We start from the raw sequence: 16,625 nt of genomic DNA on the forward strand, positions 1-16,625 counted from the left end.
AAAGGATTGATTTGAAAAATGAAAGAACCAGGATCAATTATTTTAAGAATAATTTAATCTCAAGCACTGGGATGCAATCATCATATGACATTAAATCATGTAGATGAATAAACAGACTATTATTATGCTATTACTTGTATGCTACCAGGACTACATTATCCAGAGTTCAGTCACATACCCGGAAGGGGTACACGTGATATGAAGCTCCCTTTGAAACATTACCACATGTTTTATGTCTACACCCATTCATCAAAAATGCATATATTACAAGATGTAGCAAACAGCTGCCAAGTTGGAGCAATATATAGGGCAGTATGGAAGGACTATGAACATTGAAGCATAACTCAAAGACAAAGAGGGTCATCTTTGGAAGCTAGACCTGATTTTTAAGAAAAGGTAACTGATTACAGTGGTCAACATAATGGGTCACTGGACCTGAAATATTAACTCTGATTTCTCTCCACAGATGTTGCCAGACCTGCTGAGATTTTCCAGCAGTTTCTAATTTTGTTTCTGATTTCCAGCATATGCAGTTATAGAGTCATAGTCATAGAGATGTACAGCATGGAAACAGATCCTTCGGTCCAACCCGTCCATGCCGACCAGATATCCCAACACAATCTAGTCCCCCACTTGCCAGCACCTGGCCCATATACCTCCAAACCCTTCCTATTCATATACCCATCCAAATGCCTCTTAAATGTTGCAATTGTACCAGCCTCCACCACTTGCTCTGGCAGCTCATTCCATACACGTACTACCCTCTGTGTGAAAAAGTTGCCCCTTAGGTCTCTTTTATATCTTTCCCCTCTCACCGTAAACCTATGCCCTCTAGTTCTGGACTCCCTAACCCCAGGGAAAAGACTTTGTCTATTTACCCTATCCATGCCCTTCATAATTTTGTAAACCTCTATAAGGTCACCCCTCAGCCTCCGACGCTCCAGGGAAAATAGCCCCAGCCTGTTCAGCCTCTCCCTGTAGCTCAGATCCTCCAACCCTGGCAACATCCTTGTAAATCTTTTCTGAACCCTTTCAAGTTTCACATCTTTCCAATAGGAAGGAGACCAGAATTGCACACAATATTCCAACAGTGGCCTAACCAATGTCCTGTACAGCCGTAACATGACTTCCCAACTCCTGTACTCAATACTCTGACCGATAAAGGAAAGCATACCAAACGCCTTCTTCACTATCCTATCTACCTGTGACTCTACTTTTAAGGAACTATGAACCTGCACTCAAAGGTCTCTTTGTTCAGCAACACTCCCTAGGATTTTACCATTAAGTGTATAAGTCCTGCTTTCCCAAAGTGCAGCACCTCGCATTTATCTGAATTAAACTCCATCTGCCACTTCTCAGTTATTTTGATTTCATTTCCTTTTGAGGGAATCTGGAATTGCATAAGGTCCCAAACAAAGGGAGTGAAATTTGGGCCAGGTGTGTGGCATCTAGATGTCGCATCTAATTTCATTCCATCTGGGCCTGGTGCACACTTGGGATCTATCTCTGATTATATTACCTTCTTCCTCTTCTGTGATGTGCATTAATTGTCTGCCATCTCTCCTGGATATTTTGCAAATGTATTGATATCAGTTTTATCATTTGTTCTCCCTTTGAGAGAGGAAGATATGATTGGATTTGCTAGGCTAACTAGGATTTATCCTCTTTATAAACTATTTGAGTTTCTTTAAACCTTGCACATTTCTTGGCCCATCATCCTTCAGAACCCTTTCCTCTCTTCCCAATAGGTTCCCAATTTAAAGCAGCTCACAATTGACCAGACAGCTATGAAAACTGTAATGAGTTGAAATACTTCATACCCTTTCCAAATCAAAACAAAGAATGGAAGCGTTCATTCAGGCAGCAAATCTGGTGATCACTTAGTTAATACTTAGGACCATAAACTCAGTGAAGCTGGGGTCTGAAGCTTTCACAGACCAAAGAGGAATAAAAGTGTAGTAAGTACCTTGGAGACAAGCTGGAGAGAAAAGGGAGGCTGGACAGAGAAGACAGAGCTATCCTTGACTGTTAAAGGGGAAATCAGATGAGACCCAGGTTGGAATGTACTCTGAGTTCTTCCATTGTAGAAATCAAGGCCTACAAAGGAAAATTGTTGTTTTGGCATTCTGTAGGAGCCTGGTGACAGCAGATGCAATCAAATATAACAGATATTGGATAGACACTTGAGGGAAATACATTTTTAAGTCTACAAGGATAAAGCGGGGTAATAGAACTGACTACATTGCCTTGGAGAACTGGCCAGATCTGATGGGCATTTTTGTTTGACTGTTGGGAGGTGGGCATTGCTGGCTCATCAGCATTTATTGCCCAGCCCTAGTTTGTCTTCAGAAAGTTTTGGCGAGCTGCCTTCTTGAACCTCTACTCTGTGTGCTGTAGGCTGACCCACAATGCCATTAGAGAGGGAATTTCAGGATTTTGACCCAGTGATATGTTTCCAAGTCAGGATGATGAGTGACTTGAAGGAGAACCTGCGAGTGGTGATGTTCCCATGAATGCACTCGATGGAAGCGGTTATGGCAAATTTCTGCAAAACATCTTATAGATATTACACAGTGCTGCTACTGAACATGAGTGATGAAGGTTGTGGATATGATACCAATCAATGGGCTGCTTTGTCCTGGATGATGTAAAGCTTCTAGAGTGTTGTTGGAGATACTCCCATCCAGGCAGTTGGGGAGCATTCCTGACTTGTACATTGTAAATTATTGACAGGCTTTCGGGAGTCAGAAGATGAGTTACATGCTGCAGTATTCACTAGCCTCTGATCTGCTCTTGCTGCCATTAATATTCATATGGTGAGTCCAGTTGAGCTTCTGTTCAATGGAAAGCCATTGGGATGTTGAGAGTGGAGTATTCAGTGATGGTAATTCCATTGAATGTTAAGGGACAGTAGTTAGATTGTGTCTTATTGGAGATGGTCATTGCCTGGCATTTGTGTGGTGTGAATGTTACCTGCCCTTTTCAGCCCATACCTGGATGTTATCCAGATTTTGTGCATTCGAACACAAACAGCTTCATTATCTGAGGAGTTTCAAATGGTGTTGAACATTGTGCAGACATTGGCAAACATCCTCATTTCTGACCCTAATGATAGAGCTGAAGATGGGTTGGACCTAGGACAGTGCCCTGAGGTGCTCCTGCAGACATGTCCTGGAGTTGAGATGACTGACCTCCAACAATCATAAACCCTTTATGCTGGTATGACTCCAATCAGTACAGAGTCTGCTCTTGATTCCTATTGATTCCAGTTGTTCTCCGTCTTCTTAATGCCACACTCAATCGAATATGGTCTTGATGTCAATGGCTGTCACTCTCACCTCACCTTGTCACCCGTGTTGTAATGAGTCTGAATCTCTTCCTAAGGATGGCCAGCATTTCAACAATTGCTTCAAATGTGTTTGTCAGGGTCTTGTTATGCTCATTATCCATTTAAGGGTGCTATACAGGCTTTGGAGGACAGCAGGCCAGCAGGAGGCTGTACCAGCCCTAAGAAATCCATTACCTTGCTGTCAGAAGCTTCAGTAGTGAAGAAAGAGACTCTATCCCAGATAGGGATGCCCTCTGAAGGTATTTTAATGAAATGAGATTATACTGGCTATAGCTGCCAATGAACCACTTTTAGTAGGGAAGCCCTCCACAAGACCGAGTGTAGCTAGACCATCTCACAGAAACAGCTCATAGAGAGTTTAGAAGGATATGTAGAGCACTGACCCCATCCTCCTGCTTCAGTTACATCTCCTTTCAGGGTTAAAAACTCTGCCCCATGATTCCTCCCAGCTAGTAGGAACTAAAAGGCAGTGATTGGCTGTACCGCCTGGGTGATAGTGGAATATAAAGCAAGTGAGAAGATGGTTTATTGCAGAATGATGACTAATATCCTAATTATGCCGTCAATCCATATCCGTTCCATATGAGTTTCCATGTCTTTTGTATACACATTTTGGCTGCTACTCCAAACAAGAGTTTATCAATCTTATTTCCTTTATAAATCTATTTTTGTGTTTAATTTTCGTAGTGCCCTCTCTTTTCACTCATTTAATTACTGCTTTCTCTGTATTTCCTCCCTCAAATGTATCCCTTGAGCAGCACATATGTAAACCTTGTCTTTTCTACTCTCTTGCCAGTATCCCAAGTTTGACACTGTTCGATAAGCTTACAATTTCCTGTTGCATTTTTCCATGAATCATAAGAAGCGACTAATAAGGCATTTGTATCTATAAAAGTATTTGTTGCTGCCTTTTTACAAATATCGTCGCAGACTACGCAGTCCTACCTTTTTTGCCAATCATTACACTTAGCACATTCAGTGGGAACTAATCTTGTTGATCTACTTCCCAAAATACTCATCTGTCCCTGTACTGATCTTGTGGAGTTTGCCTATATTTGATTCCAGGAGAAAGTGAGGACTACAGATGCTGGAGAGTCAGAGTCGAAAATTGTGATGCTGGAAAAGTACAGCCGGTTAGGCTGCATCTGAGGAGAGGAGAGTTGGCATTTTGGGATTCCTGATGAAGGACTTATGCCCGAAACGTCGACTGTCCTGCTTCTCGAATGCTGCCTGACCTGCTGTGCTTTTCCAGTGCCACACTTTTCGACCATGCATTGGATTTCAGACTGATAGCAATGTGATTGACTCTTTATTATTAGGGATGTGTGATTATTGCTGGCCTAACCAATTTTGAACACATCATTTGAATGAATAATAAAAAAATGTGATGGTGACGACTACTTGTTCAACTTCACCACCAAGGCCATGGACACTTTCACTGTCTTTGGTTTATTGTATAACTTGATATGGAACCTTAATCCGCCCAGCTTCATGCCTCACCCTGTTCACTGTTTGTGGTTGAACCTCATTTCCCTGTGATGAGCATCCAATCCCATAGCTGCTCTATCATCAACATTTTCTGCTTACACCTCAATAACATGAACCATCTCCATACCTGCTGAAGTCATTAGCTATCCTTTTGTCGTCTTTGTTTATCTTTAGGAACATACTCAGGCACACAGATGTTTTGATGGTGCTTCAGTCAGAATAGCCAAGGGCTAATGATAATAATGCCCAATTTGAGTCATCTGCTGTACAGCTTTACGTACTGCCTCAGCCATGGCAATGCATGCGCTGGGTTGCACTTGACCTTTACTCTACACATTTTTGGACCATCAGTGCTAGTCATTAGTAAAGGCTACAGAATGCGGCATATATTCATGCATATCATTCTGCTGTTCCTGCATCAACCAACAGTCATACTGCATATGGTTTGTCAAGAGCTTGACTATTCTCAATAAATGAATTTATGCATTTGTGTCTGCAAACTGTTGGAGCATATGTCAAAATTGACTTCTTTCATTCTCTGCGCATAACTTTTCTAACAAATCTACCTCTGTCACTTCATCCTGCTGTCAAGTGAAGTGTTGGTCAGTCACTGAATATAAACTTGCATGAGGCCCCATTAGGTAGAGGGTATTTACAATGGTGAAAGGTGTGCTTGAATGACCTAATGGTGCTTACTTTCTTGTTTCTTCCTTTGCTTACAAAGCTTATTATATTTCACTTGGCTACCTCTCCACAACCAGCTCATTCTAGACATAATAAACTGGTTCAGAAAACATCCCCCCATTAGCTTCTGCAGAGTTGTAGCAGGGTATTGGAGTTAATATAGTCCATGAGGAAACCAAAGAAGTGGAAAATACATCACTGACATCTGGAGATGGTAAGTTCATTTCATTATCTGTTTTGGATGGATTCTTGCTGACTCATTGCCAACTTCCTGAAGGGTTGCCATCCCAGCAATATCAAGGGTTTCCTCCTCTGTGGATGTTGGAAATATATCCCCATTGTCCCTGTGTGTTCAAGAATGGGAAAGTTTAGGTGATAATGAATTAGTTTGCCATTTCCAGTGGATCAAACACAAGTGATTTCACTGTCTGCATTATTGCCTCCTCAAGTGCTTGTGGTATAGTGAGAGCTTTCCCAATGGTTAGTTCGTATTCAAGTACTCATGGTGGTCTGGGATCATGGAAAACATGACCCCATGATGCTCAGCTCATAATCTGCTGGTGCTACAGAATGAAAAGTTTTTGAGCTAGCTGCTGCATTGCACTCACCTTGCCAGCACTCAGTAGATCATTAAAGTGCTTCTGCACCTTTCATTGTCCTGCGGATCTCACTGCAGCTGATTACTTTATGGAAAATGTCCAGCCATATTTGTTGGAGCCACATGGACTTCTCCTGTCACTGTATGGAGACAGAGAATGCTTCACAACCTCAAAGAAGTACCACAAGGAGGAAATTGTAGAGTCACCCTAGCAGTGGAGACTGCTCTGCAGTTGTGCTATTGTTTAATTCCCACTTCCATTTGCAAATAAATTTCTCACAACAATAATAACTTAGTTTTCAATTTAAATTTTGCCTCTAAGATCCAAATCCCACCTCCTAGGCATGTCCACTACTCCTGATTAGACAAAGAATACATCATCGGGCCACAGCATTGAAGTTTGGTGGCAAGAGATTGTTCTGTATTTGAGGAATTGGAGGACAATTTGAGTTTTCTCGGAAATTGCTTACTGGAGTTATGCAACTTCAAGAACATTTCTTCTTCAAGGCCAGGAAAAACATGATTGTTTTCATCATTAATTTTTGTACTGTTGTTTTGAATTTTTTTAAGTCTATATTACATTGACAGGGCTACATACAAATGTAATGCATTTAGAAGTTTGAAAGCAATTGTATGTTAATATATGTTTTATTATAAGTGTTTAAACAGATATTTAGATTGGTATCTCCTTGTTATTATATAACTTACTAGGGGCACTAGTTGTCATGATACATTTGTATTAAAAGTCTTTCTTCAGGAAAACGCTATCTGAATTTTCCATGCTTTGTTCAACATTAGCATACGTTTTGACTTCTGTCATTTTGCTCAGAGAAAAAAGTAGGGAAATTTGTTTATGTCATGTCACATCCATTAGATTGGCATCAATTCTCACACTGCATTCTTCAATTATGTAAATGAAGAAAGCTGTGCAGCAACATGCAAGCAAATATCTCCAACAATATTTGCTGCCATAGATCTGAAGAGGTGTGCCATGGTAGAGAAAGAATTACAGGTGACACTGTATTTTCACCATGGTGGATGTGGTTCGAGGAAAGGTGTTATTACAACTTGCAGAGGATTCATGCTGGAATTGCCTTAGTGCATGCCACCATTGCTGAGTTTTTCACTAAATTAGGCACCTAAAGAAATGGTGCATGTCCAGAAGCAGAAGGCAAGCTTAGACGTATTGCCAAACATACATTGATATACCTTGGAGCACAACACAGCCGTAGTAATATCATTCTGCAGTCTGTAGTTTCCAAGCTAGATGTTCCACATCAGCCAGAACATGTTTCAAGCTCTTGGCAAAGCATCATGTTGTGAGAATTAAAAACAGAATAAGTACTGTCCAAATCCATATCAACTGGAGGCACTGTCTCAGCAAATTGTTTAACCAGTGGAAATGGTCAGTTGATAGATGCAGCCAGATGTTAACATGTAATTTAGTTACTTTTGCAAGCAGAGAAAGGATTTGTAACTTCCATTCAATTGCAGAACTCATCCATATGAACTTCTTTTAGTGCAATTTCAGTAATGGTATTCTGACATATGTGATTATCTAAATGGACTGTGTTATCAGAGTTTGGAAATCAACTATGGGGGAATGGAGAGTAATTTTAAGTTTCACCTGATGTGAGCCAAACTATGTTAATAACATAAACTGGTGCTGTCAATGCTGAGACCTGTGCTTTACACATATTTTCAACTTGATGAGATTTTCATGATCGGAGCAGAAAATGTAGTGTCTTTGTTGTTAAGTCGAAGTTAGCAGGTTATTGTCATACTTTGCTGGATAGTCTGTTGAAAAGCAGTTGTGTAAAAGTCTGATAAATAACGGTCAAGGATTGACCCCCTCGTTCTCACTGGTCAATAGTCAGGCTTGTCTCACAATGAAGTATTCTTCGAAAAAAATGAATTATATCAGACTGTGTTTTGATATTTCACATTTTGTTGGGATTGTGGGTTGACTAAGTAAATATTTCAGATTCAGTGCTTCTAGAATTGTCTTTGAGGGGATACTATTCTCAGTCGTCATATTTTTAAATTATCTTGTTTCCTTTCACCTTGTCTTTCCTCATTTCGATTCTAGGGGCCAATGCAAAGAAACAGGGCGATGATCTAGCCGATAATGATGGCGATGAAGATGAAGGTATTTTACGGTGCTCGAAATTGGTGCATGAATGCAGAACAGAATTTACGATTATTTATTTTTTAAGTTTCCTTTCTGGGGGGAATTTTTGACCAAACAATATGTTTATGTTTCCTGAAAGTTTTTTCTTGATTCTTCAGGACATTTTTAATGCACAGATCTCTTTACAAAATGGAACAATTACAATTTATTTTATGTGACTGGAATGAAATCTTCATCATTTGGAAATATAAAGCAGCTTTGAACAAGATTCAATCTCATAGTTGCCCCATAGTTTGACTGCTCAGAGATTTGTGGGCACATTCCTCTCACCTACACCTATCTCGATCTTTCATTATCTGTAAAACTGGTTTTGACCTGTCAAACTGTTTACCCCAACTTGGCTTTAAATGCATTTTGATTCTCTTTAAAAACATCTCCCTCAGGCCTTATAGAACTGTCTAATCTCAAGACCAATACCCACTTAGAATTGAGTCGATAAATGGTCTTTGCAATTCTGTGAAGCAGGAGGCATGGTAAAACAGCACCCTAGTCCTGAACCATAGGTTCCTCTTGTGTTGCCTGTATAGCTGAGATTGGAACCTAATTGAAAATAAACTTTAGCTCTAATTCAGACAAGTATCAAATGTTGCTCTATTTTGGGGTTTTTATCTGTTTGTCGAAATTTATAATCTCATCAAACTCAAAGTGCCTGCAAAATTTGTGGTACTGAAAATAGTGAAATTCTAAGTGAATTAATTACATTATCATGCCACGTCTGCTTGGACAGAGTGCAATTAAAAGATTCATTGCCAATAAATCTTATACAAGGACATCAGAAGACTTTTTCTACAACTTAAAGTAATGGCTAAATGTTCAGTTTAACTTTACACATTGAAGTGTTGGTTGAGATCTAAGATCATCCAGTTTTTACCAGTGGGGGAGTTTGTGTCCGTGGAATAGTACAAAGGCCTAATAAACAACACCACAATGCTGAATTTATTTATTTCATGACTTGGAGGCTAATTACAATGTGATTCCAACTCCCATTCCTCCTGCCCCGATGTGAGTTACAAAAGTAATGGTATGCTGCTTGCTCTCATTTGATTGGTGGGATTAATAGGTGCATGTTGCCCAACGCTGTGTGCTGTACTTTAGAATGAGTGCAACAACGAGACAAATACTGATGGTTTCTTGCATTGAACGTTGGGAACTTTGTGTGAGCTTTGTGGGTTTCTGCATCGCCTACCCATGAGAGATTAGTAATGAAATACAGGTACAGAGCAAAATATGTCAAGCATGTTTTAAATGTTTCATATTCTGGTTGAGTGAAAAATCTCGAGCAGGATTTACTGGCTGAAAAGAATAATCAAATATGAAACAAGAAAGGCAGTTGTTGCAGGCAGTACAACTCAATGCTCTGTGGACAGTTGAAGCAAAGAACATGATGGGGCAAAGAAAGAGACAGACAGTTATCATTCCATATTGTCTATGGTAGGAAGGTCCCCAATGAGATTGCATGTGTAAATGTAAATATTTGAACTATATCTCACTCGTAATCCATGCTTGAATAATGATGGCATGAATCATGTCGCACTTGTTTTCATGTATTCCAGGTGTGCTTTGTATTTATGGTGATGTGACATCAGTCTTCCTCAGTGTCCAGCAGATGAAGGGGGAAGAGAACTGTTAAGGCACAATGCTAAACTGGACCCTGGCAGTAATTTTCATCTTACCATTCTGATGGTAAATTGGGAGCGTAGATCACCTATCTGATTTACCATCAAAGCATTAAAAGTGGAAATTACCCCCTTGTGCCCAATCTTAGAATGAGCTAATGCATTGCGAATTGGGTGTTGGAGAAAACACTGCAGAATACTTGAATTCTGCAAAGGGATTACACAATATATCATATGACTGTAAATCTGGAATCCGCGCAATAACAGCCAGCCTTTATTTTCGAGCTGGTGTGTGAAAATTCACAGACAGGTTGCTTAATGCTATCATTAAGATGCACAAAATGTAGGCATGTATGTGTAACAGACGTAGGTTGTGCTTAGCTAAGTAGAAATCTCAGCAGTTATTTGTCAAATAGAGGTAATTTGTTCAGTTTAGAATCATCATTTTATCACTCCATAATAAACTACTGATATCTATTTGGTGAATTACTCCCAATTTCTATTTGACTTCATACTGCTTTAACATGAATTTATCTGAACTGATCTCTACTTGCCAATTTGACTGGTCAGTCATGATAGAATACATAATTTACAAGAGTTGGTTATGTCAATTTTATGCTTCTTTATTTAAATTATGTATAATGTCTCAATTGAAAAATATTTACAATCCTGGAAAATATTTCTGCATGTAGAATATCATAGCAAGATGCGTCAGGGTATGTTGGATGCCACTGATATTAAAAGTTTCCTTCATCATCATAGGGAAAGTTAAGAAATTTTCAAAAATTCAGTGGCATCTTCATTGATGATTATAAAGTCCAACTCAAGATGATTCCGGGTTTGATTAAGCTTCAATTCACAATCTAAAGAGCCCAGCTCTTCTGTAGTCTTGTCAGAAAGATAAGGAGGTGGGTTTTGAGAGGACAGTATGTGAAACAACATGTTTCCCAGGTAGGTAACAGCCTGTGAATGACAAAAGAGGCAGCCAATAATGGAATTCCATTTCTTCTCCCTCATCCATTGTGTTCAATAGTAGCTGCTGTCTGTTACTTTATATCTATGACAGTTACTGGGCCCCTAACTCCTCCTTGTACACACCCTTTTTGTGTTTTGTGTATTTGCACATTGGTGTTAAATGTCTGTTATGTGTGAAAAAAAACATGAAAGTGTGCTGCAGATATATGCCAGTGCCAGGTATCAGTAGTAGTGGGCTGATGGTGCACAGCATTTCCAGTGTATGCTTTACAGAACTTAAGTCAAGGATAATTTGCTTTTGTCCCTCCCATGATTAATGACATCCATGTTGCCCATATGTGAGTTGAAAATACATACTTACATCAGTTTACTGCCCCACCAAAAGCAATATTTCTTCCCAGTTCCTTTACCCAATCCCTTAACTCTCAAATCCATTGTTCACATCCTGTACAAAACGTGTCAGCAGCTAAAACATGATTTCATCATCGGAAACCTGTGTCCACCCTCTTTTTCTTTTCCACAATGTATGCCCATCTTAAGTTTGCAGGCTGCAGTCCATTGCCCCAGCACCACATTGAAACTTTGTTGAAATGTTGTTTCTGCATGCTGCGTCCAGACAGAGTACATTGGGAGACTATTTCATGTCAGGAACATCTATGAACTTTGAACCTTGCATACTGTTCAGGAAAGGGGATTTTGGAGTGCTGAGACACATCTGCTCAGAAATTCAGAATAGAATCAGGAAATTCTGATTTCTTGACACTGAAGATTAGCAAAACTGATTATTAATGTCTGGAACTCATTCTTGGAGATTGATTATTCTATTTTTAAAGTCTTCAAAATCCTGAATTAGATTCCAGTATAACACCTGGCAGGGGATCTTGACCTTTTCCAGTTGAATTTGTCTTTTTCCTCGACACTATGTTGGAGTTACACCTAACTTGTTAATAATTTTTTTTTGTATTTGCTGCCTGTGCTTTAAAATGCCTTCCCTACAAAACTAGAAACAATGTGGATTATTGTCAGGAGTCAGCAAATTATTGAGTACAGTTTAGTCATGTATTTGCTAAAGAAAGTAGTATCAGTTTGCGTTCCCCATTACATTTTGAATAATAAATGTTGGCTGTGTCATCATTTTCAAAAAGGGTTGAGGTGTCTGGCATGTTGTGTTGGTAAATATGGTGCACACTTTTCACAACTGAAATCAAGATGATATAATGTTTCTCGATCAATGTTTTCGGGTGGACTGGGGTGGTCATAACCTGGTTTATGAAATTTATGAACGAAGAAACATCCCGTGATGACTAACAGCCATCATTGCCTTCATTTGATACTAAATTACCAAACTAATTGGGGACTGTTAGTGATAGAAACCCAACATGTACATTTCACCTCTTTTCAAACTATGGTGGTGATTTTGTCTTCATTTTTAAAAAAAAAGTGTTTGAAGCAAATAAATTCATGGCACCACTCTGGATTTTCCTATTGCACTTAATTCCTGGTATCTGCAGTGTGTCTGTTGGCAGATTTTCTTGTGCCTGATGAATGTGACATATTGTTTCTCAATGTACATCATGTGTTGATGCCCCCTTTGGCATTTTAATGCCTAGTGTTGGCAATATGTGCATGCCCATTGATTACCAGGTGTCAATGCCCTGATATATGTGTCCACCAACTGTGGTGTATTGATACCTGGTTCATGCAGTATTTTAATTTGTTTGTTGATGCTTGGTGATTGGAGTGTGTGACTGGTAAATGGTGCCTTTTATTTGAAGTCTGTATGTGTTAGATAAGTCATTGTGGTTCTGGCCAATATTGCCTTCATTATCGCTACTTGAGCGAGGTGTCACTTGGTTGTCCTCCTGTTTCTTCTGTTGCAGATATCCGTGATAGTGGGCCTAAGCCAGTCATGGTGTACATTCATGGAGGCTCTTACATGGAGGGGACGGGAAATATGATTGATGGCAGCATATTGGCAAGCTATGGCAATGTTATTGTAATCACACTCAACTACCGTGTTGGTGTTCTGGGTAAGAAACAGCAAACTTTGTGAGTTTTGTTCTCTGATGTTTAATTAGATTGTGTGGTGACATGACTGATACATTATCTGAAGTCTCCAAACCTCTAATGTAATGTCTGGCATGAGGTAATAAACTGTTCGTTCCTTAATGAATTATACTTCTGCCAAACTGGTTAGTGAATTGTTGCGAATCTGAAGTATTAATGTTTACATTTCTTTAATCTTTAATCTGGGTAACTGGGTGACATATCTTGGAATACTTTCACTTCATTTTTGGGATCTGGGTTCAAGTGTAGCCCAGCAATGTGATTAAGATGTTAAATGGTTTTGGATAATTCCTATTGGATTTTGTCAAAGCAAATGGAAAGATATTTTTGGATGGGTAGTAAGAGAGTGTGACAAGCTGCTGAGTGTCAGCTTATTAAAAATAATTGAGAATCTAGATATTTGGTACAATTTTAATGCAACAATGGGGGCGTGTGGAATCATACTGCAATGTGTTGTGAATCTTTTCATCATTGTGATAGATTTGCAATGGCTCTTTAACTCAGCCATAATGTTAACATATTACTTCCAGGTCCCAATCAATCACAGAGTGTAAGAATGATAACAGTCCATACATTATCAAAAGAACCATCTCTAAACAAAGAGATCCTGACATGGCTGAAGTTTCACCAACCATACAAATGGCAAGAAAATTTCAGAAGGCCCAAGCTCCTCTAAGGGAAGAGATGTGTGACTTTAAGGTGCCAATCGCTACAATCTGACATACCTACATTTCCTTGCACAGCAGTCTTCATAGCAACACACTTGTGTCTCCAATCATTTATCTTTTTTGAGATACTCCTCAAATTCCCATCAGAACAGCCAACATCAACATTTAATGACATTGACATCTCACTGCTATGCGTGACAGTTACCTACCCCAATCAATGCGATTTGCCCCCTCTCAACACAATCAATACTTTACACTCAAAATTCTACTTTCTCTCTCTTAAAGAGAATTCACACAAGGGGATGTGAGGGACATTTGTAGTAGGTGTGGCCTACCAGTAATGACCAAAACAGTGAATAAGCTTAGATTGCTATATGCTGAAAAATCAGTAGAAAATAGTTTTTTTTCTAATCATCTCAAAATTTGCAGTCTTTTCCAGACCACAATACTGTTGCTAACCTTTCTTCGAAAGCTCTCGTATGCGTTGTGCAATACTGGCTAACTTGTTAAAAATATTTTTCTCTTACTTGAATCACTATACCTGAGAAGTGTCATGTACACACTACACTGCTAGAAATGCATTCATGGCCCTTGTCTTCCTTTAGTCCACCATGGTGCCTTGTTCTTGGATATTGTATCCTAAAAATGTAATCATCATTCTCAATAATTGCCTTTTCACATTTAGTATAAGGATTATATTCTGCAAATTGTACATTTAATTCTGTAACCCTGCATTTCCCATGGCTAACCCATTTAATCTACAAATCCCTGAACATAATAGACAATTACCTTGGCCAATCCACCTAACTTGCATATCTTTGGATGGTAGGAGGAAACCCGAGCATCCAGAAGAAACCTACACAGACACGGGGAGAATCTGTAAACTGCATGCAGTGACCCTGAGGGTCCCTGGCACAGTGCTAACCACTGAGCCACTGTGAGAAAGTGAGGACTGCAGGTACTCGAGATCAGAGCTGAAAAATGTGTTGCTGGAAAAGCGCAGCAGGTCAGGCAGAATCCAAGGAGCAGGAGAATCGACGTTTTGGGCATAAACCCTTCTTCCTGAAGAAGGGCTTATGCCCGACTGAGCCACTGTGCCATCCTAATGCATCCTAAATGTTGCTTTATCATGATTTACATGAGTCTCGTTTTACCACAGAGTCCACAATGAATGAGGTCTTGAGGATATAGGAAACAGAAGTAGAAGGCGATTATTTGGTTTGTTAGGCCTGCTCCACCATTCATTCCAATCCTGTTAATCTTTAGTTTCAACTCTGAGAATTACCTGAGGGACTAAAAGTCTGTCTATCTCAACATTAAATAATTTCAACTAAGAGGCTGTAACATTAAACAATAACCTGCAATGAAACTTTGAACTTCCAGACACACTGGTGCTCAGACATGATAACAAAGCTGACTGTATTTGAGTTGTTTCCTTCTCCAAGCTTCTCCAGGGGACCAGCATGTGGCTGAGGAGAAAGAATTTCGTGCTGTTACTGGTGTTGTTCCTGGTGCTGGTTTTTTTTGCTGCTTCTCTTGTTTCTGATTAGAGGGCCAAGGTAGAGCTCCGTGTTTGCCCCCATGTGGCAGTGAAAGTTAACAACTAGGAAGTAGATAACGTATATCATGTTCCAGTTGGCTGAATAGAATTCCAGAAATCACCTGTTAAGCTATGAAATCTGACTCTGATCAAATGTTGTAAGCACAAGATCTTTGCAGTATCTCAACACAGTAACTATGCAGTTTTTCACTCTTACAGACCTCCAAACCTGTCAGTTTCAATTAACAATGGCTCCCTGCAGTGTTCTTATTTTGTATGATCCAGGAGCATTCCAAACAACTCAGGAAACCCATTTGCTGATTGGTAAAAGCGGAAATACTGGATTTGCTTCATTGTTAATTGACTGTATTAGCCTCACTTACCCAACAGCATCACGGAGATTTCTCACTCAACAATTCCAGGTAAATTTGCAGCTGGAGAGTATCAAATCTGAGTCCCAAACCAACGCCACTTTCTGGGGCTAAAATCCTCCTCTCTCTTATATCCCAAAATGTTCAGAATGGCTCATTTACCACTAATTAATGATAGAATCTGCTGTTGCAAAATTAGGGTCTCCTTGTGATCTGAACTAGATATAATGACTTCTGACAGCCTTGTGCACTTCTCCAGCCTTTTCAAAAACATACTGACAAATGCTTGATGAGATGATACAAAATATTAAATTGCATTATTTCTTACATAACAAGTGAACATAATAGAATAACAGTCAAAGCAAATAACACTTGGCTCAATCTCTCTTCCTAAGCATAAAAGAACTGCCATTGTCTAACTGAGCTTTTTTTGACATTGGTTTACTTTCAGATTGTTTTCATGCGCAATTAACCAATCATGTGCATATTTTCTAACTGTCTTCTAACAAGGCCTCAAAAATGCACTTCCAATGTGCAAATCATTTTCCATTTACTTAGTGGAGAGTTAAGACATAGTCAATAATCCAAAATTCTAGTGTGCGCATAGCTGAAGTGCCGTGCCAACCATGAGTTAAGGTAATGGAAGAGTCAGGAAGTGTTCCATTTTGAGTTTCTGATTAGTCTGCAAAGATCTCTGTGCCTGGCTGCGACACTCTCCCAGAAGTGGGCTTGAAGATGGGAGTGACACACAAAATTATTTAGGCTTGACAGAGCTTGGCACCTGTGTTAGAGATAGATACTGAATGCATTGGACCATTTTAGATCTGTAGGTTGGGACACACGCAATTGCTTTTAAAAGAGAACCTCATAATGATTTTAAGCCATTTCTGTATGTTGTCATAGAATCGTAGAATCCCTACAGTGTGGAAACAGGCAATTTGGCCCAATAAGTCCACACCAACCCTCCAAAGAGTAACTCACCCAGACCCATTCCCCCACCCTATGCACTATACTCTATATTTCCCCTGACTAATGCACCAAACCTACACATCCTTGAACACTATGGAAAATGATCAGA

The 16,625-nt window shown here is 39.5% G+C and overlaps 1 protein-coding gene across 3 annotated transcripts in view; it reads left to right on the top strand.

The window, feature by feature from the left end:
* Positions 1-16,625, top strand: part of nlgn3a (neuroligin 3a) — a 450,359-nt gene that overhangs the window by 126,677 nt on the left and 307,057 nt on the right. For 2 of the 3 annotated variants that reach the window (XM_087992013.1, XM_087992014.1), the window contains 2 exons: positions 8,209-8,268; positions 12,782-12,931. In XM_087992013.1, coding sequence (XP_087848139.1) covers positions 8,209-8,268; positions 12,782-12,931 — 210 coding nt within the window. The remainder of the gene's footprint in view (positions 1-8,208; positions 8,269-12,781; positions 12,932-16,625) is intronic. The other variant, XM_087992015.1, reaches the window with a different exon arrangement.

Source organism: Chiloscyllium plagiosum, unplaced genomic scaffold (assembly GCF_037043375.1).
Source record: "Chiloscyllium plagiosum isolate Xiang-an unplaced genomic scaffold, Cpla_swu_hap1 HiC_scaffold_11, whole genome shotgun sequence".
Lineage (NCBI taxonomy): Eukaryota > Metazoa > Chordata > Chondrichthyes > Orectolobiformes > Hemiscylliidae > Chiloscyllium > Chiloscyllium plagiosum.